Source organism: Ochotona curzoniae, unplaced genomic scaffold, assembly GCF_017591425.1.
Source record: "Ochotona curzoniae isolate NIBS_2020 unplaced genomic scaffold, NIBS_Ocur_1.0 scaffold_4505, whole genome shotgun sequence".
Lineage (NCBI taxonomy): Eukaryota > Metazoa > Chordata > Mammalia > Lagomorpha > Ochotonidae > Ochotona > Ochotona curzoniae.
Window position 1 is genome coordinate 32,200,175 of NW_024467118.1, and position 12,055 is coordinate 32,212,229.

At 44.3% G+C, this 12,055-nt stretch overlaps 1 protein-coding gene across 1 annotated transcript in view; it reads left to right on the forward strand.

The window, feature by feature from the left end:
- INTS9 (integrator complex subunit 9) overlaps positions 1–12,055 on the forward strand; it is a 108,401-nt gene that overhangs the window by 74,387 nt on the left and 21,959 nt on the right. The window contains exons 8-9 of the mRNA XM_040966466.1: positions 77–211; positions 11,138–11,249. Coding sequence (XP_040822400.1) covers positions 77–211; positions 11,138–11,249 — 247 coding nt within the window. The remainder of the gene's footprint in view (positions 1–76; positions 212–11,137; positions 11,250–12,055) is intronic.

The window sequence follows — 12,055 nt, forward strand, 5'->3', positions numbered from 1 at the left end:
TTTTCACCTGAAAATGTATCTGGTATGACTATGTTACTGAAAGCTCATTACACATTCTCACTTGTTTTCTTCCTAGGAGCTTTTCGGTGCTGTCCAGGTGACCCCTCTGAGTTCCGGCTATGCACTGGGAAGCTCCAACTGGATCATCCAGTCCCATTATGAGAAAGTGTCTTATGTCTCTGGGTCCTCCTTGCTCACCACACACCCCCAGGTATACAGATGTTTTAACCAACTCAAATTTTTGATTATTTAACTCAAAACCGAGTGGTATCCAGAGTTCCAAAAGCCATTTAAAATTCTGTGTAATTTTAATCTCTATGAATGTACCATAGGACTTAGTAGGCCAGGATAAAGAATTCTTATTTTATTTGAATGTGTAAAGGGAAACTCTTGGAAGTTTTTAAGTTAGCAATTCATTCTTGCATTTTTACATTTTATATGAAAGCATTATAAAGAGAGAGGGAGGGTGGGAGAGGTCTTCCATCTGCTGGTTCACTTTCCAGATGACTGTAGTGCCAGGACTGGGCCAGGCCAGAGTGAGGAACTTCCTCCAGGTCTCCCACATGGGTGGGTGGCCCAAGCATCTGGACCACCTCTTCTGCTTTCTCAGGCCATTAGTGCAGAGCTGTATTGGAAGTGGAGCATCCAAGATTCAAACCAGCATCTATATGAGATGCCAGTGCTACAGGAAGTGACTTAACCCACTATGACACAGCACTGGCTCCCATTGTAGCCATATTAACAGGGTATGCATGTCAACATTATTTTTAGGTATTTGTATAGAATGTTTTCATAGATCTTGGTTCTTTCCATGTTTGTGCAGGGTTTGAGGAGACTGGCTAATGAGCTGATGGAAGAATATATAAAAAAATAGATAACTTGTGGAAATACATATCCCATTTCACTTATTCACTTATGTGTACTTAAACATAAACCTAATATTTTATTGTCTTCATGGTGAAGCTAAAGATGAGTCTTACAATGAGATCGTTTAACCCGCTCATCTTCTTTAACAGCTTGCCTCCTGTGGGTCCGTATTCCCTTCGGTCTGCAGTTGGGCCGAATAGACTCAGTCTTCTTCATTTTAACCCCTTTCCAGAAGGTTGTCTTGATCTGCCCAACACAATCAGCTTTGTTCCTGTCATAGCTCCACCTTCCCCAGGCGTAGTAGAATTCTTGACCCACTTACCGTGTGTCACTTTGTGGGGTTCATGCTTGCCACACTTAGATGGCTATCAGGTTTTAGGAATATTTGCCATGTTTTCAAGGAGAGCTGTTATTATAGAAAGGTATGGTTATTTTTTCATTGACAAAAGTTGATGTGTGTCAGGTTTACAGCATAATGTTTCGTATTTGTATACATCAGGTTGGTTCCCATGTATTTTTTAATGTGGGGAAAGGGATACTTTGTCCTAAACGATCAGATGTTCCCGAGCTGCCGTTCTGCATTGTTTTTCATGCCTTCTTTTTAACCAAGTTTCATCTCAAGGTCCATCAAGGACAAGCTGCTATTTTTTACTGCAGCTAGCAGAATTCTGGGCCCTTCCCGCTTATTGAAATCAAAAGCCCATCAATGTCGTCATAATCTGCTTCACTGAATCAAAATTTTTTATTGGCAGCTTCTATCACTCCTGATACATTCTTCCGTATAAGATAGAAAGATGGCTTGGCAGCCAACTCTTCTGATTTGTCCTGCTTAGATCAAAACCTTTACAGTACTGTTGATGTAATTTCCAGTAAATTATTCTTGCAAGGTCCATAAATTTAAAGGGAAAATAAGGTCTTGAAAGTAATGAGCAACATGCCTAAGAAATTAATTTTAATTTCTAGCTGGCAACCTGTGTTATATGACTAAGAGGAAAAAATTAGATTTTGCTTAACCCACATAGTTGGATTCTATATTCAATTAGCAAGACTAAGGAAAGTTTTTCGATTGAATAAAATGTGATCGTCAACTATAGAGAACAGCAAGCTCTATGGCCTGGGAACCAGACTCAACCTGCTACCTGTATTGGGAAATAGCCTTTTCTTGGAATACAGCCATACCTGTTTGTGCATGGATTGTTATGGTCCTGAGGCCTCGATAGTGGTAGAGGCTCACTTGAAACTTAAGAAGAAAAACTTTACCAGCCCGTGGCCTCCTTGAATCTAGCTCTCACTAGATAGCAAGAACACCTTGGGCTACTGCAATGCTCTAAGAAGCATAAGGGAAAGGAGAAAGAAAGCTCTTTCCTTATTAAATTAAACCTCACCCAGTAAAAAGGGAGAAACTAGTCAAAGAAAATACTGACAGGTCTTTAATTCAGAAAAAAAATGTATTGAATGCCCGTAAAGGAAAAATAAAGCTTTCATTTCTCAATGTCTTTGAGTATGGTGATAATGACACAAATTCAGTTGACACAGGTTGGCAAAGAGATTGTTTGTTTCAGAAGAGGGTGGTGAATATGATGGAATATGAATTTAAAAGAATGTTCAAGAGATGAAAAATAAAGGCTTGGATCCCAGATATAAAGACAAGCCTGGAGGCAAATTGGAGAGGCATCCAATTTTTTAAAATTGGATATATTTTTTTAAAATATGAGTATATAAATAAAAGGCTGGGGACAAAGATTGAACTGAACAAACTTTACCAACAGATAATAGAAGGAAGAAAAATAATTTTGTGTAAAAGTGATTGAAGAGTTAGAAGAAATTTGAGGCATAAAAGAAAAATAAAAGCATTCTATAAGAAAAGGAAAATAGCCTTTACTGAGCACTAAGTTTCAGTATTCATTTTTCAAAACTTTTTATGTATTTGAGAGGCAGAATGTTATAGAAAGCTCCCAGCCCATGGCTCCCTTCCCAAAGCCAGCAACAGCAAGGACTGGGTCAGGCTGTTAGAAGGCCCGGTGTCCATGAGCAGCAGCAACCCACTGCCTGCTGCCCCCTAGAGTCCACTGGAGCAGGAATTGAGCCCAAGAACTCCATACAGATGATGACTCTTTTTTTAAGGTTTATTTACTTATTTGACAGTCATAATTACAAGGAGGAAGATGTGTGTGCTACCTACTGGTTCATTCCTCAAGTGGCACTAGCCAGGGCAGAGCTAGGCTGAAGCCAGAAGGCAGAAGCTTCCTCTAAGTCTCACACAGGACAGGCACCTGGGCACTGGGGCCGTCATCCACTGTGGCCATCAGCAGGGGCTGGATTGGAAGTGAAACGGCCAGGACTCTAACCAGGGCCCATGGCGGATGCTGGCATTGCAGCCCGCAGCTTTATCCGTGCTGTCACAGTGCTGGCACCTAATCCTATCATCAATCTATTGGTGATCATCTCTACACAGAAGTAACAGTTTTCAACCTTTGTATCTTTGTTTTTTTCTCTTTTCAAAGTTGAGCTCTCTTGTCCTAGTGGGCATCTTCATCCTAAACTAGATTTTAAATATTTCATTAAATGTGATGCTTGTTGCATATTTTCATTTGTCAAGGAGTTTCTCTTCTCATAGCAATAACTTTTCTGATTTTTTAAAAATAATTATTTGTCTTGCAAAGTCAAATACACAGAGAGGAGGAGAGACAGAGAAGAAGATCTTCTGTTCGATGATTCACTCCCCAAGTGACTGCAGTGGCCAGAACGGGACCAATCTGAAGGCAGGAACCTGGAGCCTCTTCCAAGTTTTCCATGTGATTGCAGGGTCCCAAAGCCTTGGGCTGCCCTCGACTGCTTTCTCAGGCCAAGGCAGGGAGCTGGATGGGAAACAGGACCACCAGGATTAGAACCAGTGTCTATATGGGATCTTGGTGCATGTGAGGCGAGGACTTCAGCCACTAGGCTACCGCTCTGGGCCCTGATTTTTTACATATGTTTTCCTTATCAGGCGATTTTTCTTCTTTAGACTGTTAATGTAAAGAATGCAGTGTTAGCTTTTCTTGCTTATAAGCATCCTTGTATTCCTAGGATAAATCTTTCTTGATCATAATTTATTCTTTTAAAATCCCTCTTGGAATTGGTTGGTCATTATCTTGTTTAGATTTGTAACCTATATTCATAGAGAAAAGTTGATCCAAACTTGGTTTCCCCGTGATATCTATAGCAGTGTGGAATCAGAACATCTTACAAGGTAGTGTGAGGGCTTTACGCTCTGAAATATTGAAAATATATGAAATAAGGCTTAACTTTTCTGGAAAGTTTGGTCATGTGCCCTCCCCCCCCCCATAAACTGGTCTGGGTCTGATGTTCCCATTTTCATTTTTTGAGGGTGGTTGTTAAACTATTTTCTGGATCAAAATTGTGCCAGAATTTTGATAGAAGCGTGTCATTTCTGGCAAGGTTTTCAATCATGGTATAGAGTTCTTTTTAACACCCTTTGATTTGTTTGACTTCTGTTGTATGATTCTGTGCTTGTTCTGGATTGTATTTTCCTCATCTCTGTTTTTTATTAGACTTTACAGAGGTTTGTTTAGATTACTGCCCTGTTTTGGAGAATATTTCTTATTTTGAGTTTTCCTTTTCTATTCTGCTTTTTATTTTGTACTTTACATCTTCATATTTACTCTGTTGCTTTTCTATGGGTTTTGTTGTTTAAAATTACATATTATTTGAAAAGCAGAGCAACAGAAAATGTGAGTGTGTGTGTGTGTACACACGTGCACACACATGCACATATTGTACATGTAAGTGTTTACCACTTCCATCTGCTGGTTCACTCCCCAAATGCTGGCACCCCATATAAATCATCCAGGTCAAAGCAAGAAGCCCAGAATTCCATCTGGGTCTCCCACATACATGACAGGAACTCAAGAATTTGAGCCTTTAACTGCTGCCTTCCCAGGTGCGTTAGCCAGAAGCTGGATTGGAAGCAGAGTAGCTGGGACTCAGATCAACACTAAAGTGCAGTGACAGCTTGACGCGCTACACCAGCTCCCGCTCCCGCTCCCGCTGCACCCAGCTCCCGCTCCTGCTGCACCCAGCTCCCGCTCCCGCTGCCCCCAGCTCCACTCCCGCTGCACCCAGCTCCCTCTCCTGGTGCACCCAGCTCCGCTCCTGCTGCACCCAGCTCCCTCTCCTGCTGCACCCAGCTCCCTCTCCCGCTGCACCCAGCTCCTTCTCCTGGTGCACCCAGCTCCTGCTCCCACTGCACCCAGCTCCCACTCCTGCTGCACCCAGCTCCCGCTCCCGCTGCACCAGCTCCACTCCCGCTGCACCCAGCTCCCTCTCCTGGTGCACCCAGCTCCGCTCCTGCTGCACCCAGCTCCCTCTCCTGGTGCACCCAGCTCCCTCTCCCGCTGCCCCCAGCTCCACTCCCGCTGCACCCAGCTCCCTCTCCTGGTGCACCCAGCTCCGCTCCTGCTGCACCCAGCTCCCTCTCCTGCTGCACCCAGCTCCCTCTCCCGCTGCACCCAGCTCCCTCTCCTGGTGCACCCAGCTCCTGCTCCCACTGCACCCAGCTCCCACTCCTGCTGCACCCAGCTCCCGCTCCCGCTGCACCAGCTCCACTCCCGCTGCACCCAGCTCCCTCTCCTGGTGCACCCAGCTCCGCTCCTGCTGCACCCAGCTCCCTCTCCTGGTGCACCCAGCTCCCTCTCCCGCTGCACCCAGCTCCCTCTCCTGGTGCACCAGCTCCTGCTCCCACTGCACCCAGCTCCCGCTCCCACTGCACCCAGCTCCCGCTCCTGCTGCACCCAGCTCCCTCTCCTGCTGCACCCAGCTCCCTCTCCTGGTGCACCCAGCTCCCACTCCTGCTGCACCCAGCTCCCGCTCCTGCTGCACCCAGCTCCCTCTCCTGGTGCACCCAGCTCCCGCTCCCGCTGCACCCAGCTCCCGCTCCTGCTGCACCCAGCTCCCTCTCCTGCTGCACCCAGCTCCCTCTCCTGCTGCACCCAGCTCCCTCTCCTGGTGCACCCAGCTCCTGCTCCCACTGCACCCAGCTCCCGCTCCTGCTGCACCCAGCTCCCTCTCCTAGTGCACCCAGCTCCCTCTCCTGGTGCACCCAGCTCCCTCTCCTGGTGCACCCAGCTCCAGCTCCCACTGCACCCAGCTCCCTCTCCTGGTGCACCCAGCTCCAGCTCCCGCTGCACCCAGCTCCCTCTCCTGGTGCACCCAGCTCCGCTCCCGCTGCACCCAGCTCCCTCTCCTGGTGCACCCAGCTCCGCTCCCGCTGCACCCAGCTCCCTCTCCTGGTGCACCCAGCTCCACTCCTGGTGCACCCAGCAGCTCCTGGTGCACCCAGCTCCCGCTCCTGGTGTGTTTACTTCGTAATACTTACTTTACTTCATTTGTTCTTTGTTTCAGTGAAATAGTTGAAACTCTTATTTCTCTGTTGATATGTAATGCTTTGCCATTGATCTCTCAATATCGTAATACTCATGATTTAAGTAAGCAAAGTTTATTTAACATTATTAGTTTGGAGCTCATTTGGCCTAGTTAAACTTACAGTTAAGCAAAACTTTTTGTCATACCTGTTTCGGAGCTCTCATTGTTTTTTTGATATAAGTATACCAACTTCATGAAATTTGATTAGGATTCCTTTGATAATCAGTTTTTATAAATGTTCTGAAACAAATGTTTATTCAATTTTGGGTGAAAATTGCTCTCTGTGTTTCTGTTTGAGCTTTTTGCATCATGTCCTTTTTGTCTTTAACTACCGGTTTCTGAAAAGGCTGTGATGCTTGTTGCTATGTCTGCTTCTTACTGTGGCTTCACCAGTAGTTTTTTATATTTTTAAGTTGCGCTCTCAAGAGTCTTGTGAGTCCATGATCATTACACTTTCTTGAGCAATTGTTCCTTTTATCAAAATGCTTTGATGCGTTCTCTTTTTCTGCTATCAAAACCACATTAAAAACCAAGAGAACTTTTCTTCTTTCATAAATGTCTAATAATTTTATTCCCGTTTCTGTTTTTGTTCTTTTATTTTTTGTATTGAATCTCTTGTAAACAACATAGTGAAGGGTTTTTTGTTTTCAATGTACAGACCATCTTGTAATAATGAACCTGTTTGTTTCTTATAGTTGCTATTATATTGGGGCTTCTTTTTGTCATCTTATTTCATGTTTTTAGTTCATTTTTTTTTGCCTAACCCTTTTTTACTTTCCTTCAGAAGGATAAATTTTCTTTTGCAATCGTGAAAATATATATTTTGATTTATACTTTTGGATTGTTCTTTAGCTTATTTTTTTTCCTATAAGTATCTTTACTTACTGATATTTGTATCTCCACCCCCCCCCACCAGAAAGCCACACTTTGCTCTTGATTCTGACCTTGGAAATCAAATGAATGGATTTGACTATGGCTTGTGAACCTCTGCACATCCCATCCATCTTTCTGCTATTGTGCCTGGAAAAGCAGTGGGAATTGGCCTGCTTGGGACCTTGTAACTCCCATGGAATATCCGAGTGGGATTCCTCGGTTCAGCCTGACCGTTGTAACCATTTAGGGAGTTACTCAGCAGATAGGAAGATTCTCTCTCTCTGTGTGTGTCTTTCACATAAATAAAATAAATCTTAAAAAGCAAAAAGGGGAAGAAAAAAATATATATGTGTGCTTTCATAAGACTTTCATGTCTTATTCCTAGAGACCATGAGCTGTGCACACTCAGAAGCTTAGTGTGATGAGTTGAAGAATCTCTGATTTAAGGGCAGCAGTGCCCTGTCACAATGCCCACATCTGTACCCCAGTCACTCAGGGCTGATTTACCAGAGGCTGCAGGTGGTAACTCAGGTAATCTGATTGTTGCCAGGCTCGCATTACACCCACATTAATTCTAGCTCTTAGCTTTCTCCTGACCCAGCTCGGGTGTTGCAAGCATTTGAGGAGTAATCTAGCATGTGAGAGTTCTGTGTCTCCCAAATAAAATAAAAGTTCACTTTTAAACATTTGTGTAAGAATCTGTACCTTAGAATTTGGGGGAGAAAATTTAAGAAGTTGAAATGAGTTGTCATTTTGTCCGCAGTCAGTTCCCTGTGGGTTGTGAGGTTTTATTCTCATAGATTCATTCTGAAAGTTCTTCCTTGCTCTTGACCTTCTGTTTGGGATGTCTGCATCCCATGTTAGAGGGCCTGCTTCAAGTCTTGGCTGTTCCATTTCCAAACCAGGTTCCTGCTAATGCTTACGGGGAAGGTCAGTGCCTACCCACCCACAGGGGAGACCCAAAGAGGCCACAGTCCCTGCTCCATCTGGCCAACCCTGGCTGTTGGGGCATTGGGGATAGGAGCCAGCAGGTAAAGATCTTTCTCTACTCTCTCCCTCTTCGTCTTCCTCTCCCTGTCCCAGGTCTTCTTTCAAACAAATATTTTGCATCCATGGAGTCTCCTGCTAGCACTGATGCATTTCCTCTTCCCTCTCTCCTTCCTGGTTTGTCTCCTGCTGGAGATCAGGGCAGCACTCGCACTGGGGAGTTGTCTTAACTCTTTCACCATACAGTCTTAAGTTCCTTAAACAAAGAAGAAAACAACTAAAATGCCAAAAGTCAAAAAGTCACCGACCACTGGCCTGACCTGACCTGATGTGGCTCTCTAGCGAGCACGCCTCTTAGTGTTTATACACCCAGTAAAGTCTTTCAAACTCTATTTCATATGTGTTATTGTAAGTCCTTTGACTTTCATTATATGTTAATATTGTTTCTTCTTATTACAATTGTGAGCATCTAGAAACAGGGACTTCTTTTCCCTGGGCGTTATGTAAAGTGTTAGGTAAACTGGCATCTGAGGACCAACATAGCCAGAGCATCCCTGGGCTGAAAGTTTCCCATGTTTTTGTTTCACCAGCTTGTTTGTGCCGCTCAGCTCTGTGAGATGTATTTATTTGATCTTTTGACAAGAAGGATTTTACTTTGTGTGTATGTGCTTGTGAACAAAGTGTCCCAATTTAAAGCACTCAGTTAGTGGCCATGACATCAGAAATGAATACATTTGCCCTTGGGTTGGAAAATGGAGATGTCTGAGGTGTCATCTTGGTTTAGAGAGTGTCACTAAAAGCCTTTTAAGCTTGCTTTTTTTTTTTTTTATTGGTGGCCTGGGAATTGACAAGGACATCTCTAAGTTATAGGCTGAGATGGGACACGCAGCCTGACCTGGTTCTGAGGTGTCTCAGCACTGTTCTGACCCAGGAGTGTGCACATTGCAGGGCCGCCTCAGTGTTCGGGTGGTTCATTTTCAAAGAAAGATTAGTGCAGAGAGAATGCTTCCAGGGCCACAGTTGCTCCCCATCATATATCTTCCTCTGGATTGGTAGTTCTTAACCTTAGTAGTTCTTGGGCCATAATACAATTCAGTTGTATCCATGGAGGAATGGAGACAGGCACCTGTAGATTTGCACAGGTCATTTCAGGGTGTTGCTGCACTCTCTGCAGTTCCCCATCTGCCCTGGGCGTCACTTTTGGTTTCTTCTAACAAAGGTCCATATCCAGCTGTTACCATGTTACACTAACCATGCTACACACTATCAGCCCTTGTCCCTTTTGTCACCACTCTGGGTTCATCTAGTTGATGTCTGCACACAGGATGCAATTCCAGCCTCATTACTCATCTGCTAAAAATCCTTTGTACTTTACTTCTTCCCTCCACCCCCCTCTCCTCCTCCTCTCTTTCCCTTCTTCTTTCGGTCCTTTCCTTCCTTCCTTTTTTGTTTTTATGGAAACAATAACTGTGTCTGTATTTGTTGAAGACAAAATTGATAGTTTCTTTCTGCCCAGAGGTTTTTATAGTCACTGGTGTGTGTGTGTGTGTGTGTGTGTACATAAAGGAATGACATATAGTTGTCATATTCACATTGGTCTTTCCCGAGCCTACACTAAGTGCTTTTCAGGTTACAAAGCAGCTTATAACATTTGACCACAACCATGTTATTTAAGAACTAATAAAGACCATGTGTCTGTCCTTAAATAAAATGCTAATGGAAAATGCCGTGAAAGGCACATTTCCTCAGAGAACAACAGTCCAGGTGGTAGGATTTGCTGGAATTCTAGTCAGAATTTTATTCCACTATTGGCAAATTTACTGGACAAGACAGAATGGAGCTGTGAGAATTCCTAGTAAACTCTGTTCCTAGAACTTATCTTCCTAACATCTTGTTTAACATTTTAAATGGAAACAAGAAGAGATATGTCACAAGATAGAAACATCTACAACACAACCTATGAACCAACTTCTTGTTCTAATTAGAATCCTGATTTATTACAATAGTAATTTTTGGAAATGCTATTTGGGCAATCAAACTGAAATTCAAATTGTGCTTTGTTCAAAAAAAAAAAAAAATCAGCTGCCTCCTAAGTCTTACCATGCGCCACAGGACTCCAGTGTCTACAAGTATGTTAGCTTATGATGCTCACGTGAGACTCTTGGGGGGAGATAAATGAAGGCATAGCTCCATTTCTTACGGAACCCAGCCCAGAGCCCTGGCCAGTCACTGCACTAAATCGTGGACTTGGGAGTAGAGAGAGGTTTCAAATTCCCAATTCAGTGGTCTACCTGGCTTCTCTGCCGCCAGGACATAGGGTAAATTACCTTGCCTTTTTCAATCTTAATTCTATTTTCCCAGTAATACACTCTTATTTCCTGTACTTTCCAGAGTTATTTTGGGAGTCAGATTTTACCAATTGTTAATTCTTAAAGTGTGACCTCCAGAGCAGCAACAGGAGCAACTTCTGGGAACTTGTTGGAAATGTCCATTCCGGGCCCAGGGTGGTAGCCCAGTGGCTAAAGTCCTCGCCTTACATGCGCTAGGATCCCATATGGTTGCCAGTTAGTGTCCCAGCTGCTCCACTTCCCATCCAGCTCCCTGCTTGTGGCCTGGGAAAGCACCACAGGATGGCCCAAGGCCTTGGGACCCTGCACCCATATGAGAGACCTGGAAGAAGCTCCTGACTTCGGATCAGTTCCACTCCAGCCGTGGAGGCCTCTTGGGGTGTGACCTAGCAAATGGAAGATCTTCCTCTCTGCCTCTCTTTTCGATAAAAATAAATAAATCTTTAAAAAATGTACATTCCCAAGTCCCATGTCAGACCTGTGCCCTCTCCTCTCGGGCCCCACCCACCTCAGGCAGGTAAGAGGACTTGCTGACTGAGTAGACACAGGAGGAGACATGTCTGCGTTCTGGTCATTTGTCATTTGTGGACAATAATCCCTTTTTAAATGACTAAGTGGAGTTCTCTGTTGTTTTTCAGCCCATGGATCAAGCTTCTCTCAAAAACAGTGATGTTCTCATTCTAACAGGACTTACCCAGATTCCCACTGCAAACCCGGATGGCATGGTGGGAGAGTTCTGCAGCAACTTAGGTAGGAAGCCATTGCAGATCTTCGCTCGGCTTCTGCATCTTGAACTTACTATTGGATCCTTGGGATGCACCTGCCCCTTCCCTTCACATTCCCATCTTCTGATGCCTCTTCTAAGCCCCCACCCTGAGTTTATATTTGGAATTCACTACAATGATTCAGTGATCAAGTGTATTTTTCTCCCAATAATTTGCTGTATCCTTATATGGAAAATGGGTCACTCGGATGTCCCTTCTTCCTACGAGGGCACTGATCCCATCATGGGGTTACCTTACCTAAACTGAAATACCTTCCAGATCCCTGCCTCTTCGTGTCAGCGTATCGGGAGTAAACCCCCAGCTGGACTGTCCCTGTTTCTCTCAAATAAGTAATAGTTTCAAAACAAAGGCCCAAGCCCTTAAATGTGTACTTTATCCCCAGGGACATAAATTACTTTATGGTGAAAGAAGTCATCTGTCAGTGCCTAGAATCCTCTAGTACTTTATCGTTGTTTATAAGAACAGGAATAGAAATGAAAACAAATGCAAATATTATGCCTAAAGTTATAGCCTACTTTTTTTTTTAGATTTTTATTTATTTTTATTGGAAAGGCAGATATACAGAGGGGAGGAGAAACATAGAGGAAGATCTTCCATCCAATGGGTCACTCCCCAAGCAGCCGCAGTGGCTGGAGTTGAGCCAATCCGAAGCCAGGTGCCAGGAGTTTCCTCCAGGTCTCCCAAGCAGGTGCAGAGTTCCAAAGCTTTTGGGCCGTCCTCGACTGCTTTCCCAGGCCCCAAGCAGGGAGCTGGATGGGAAGCGGGGCTGCC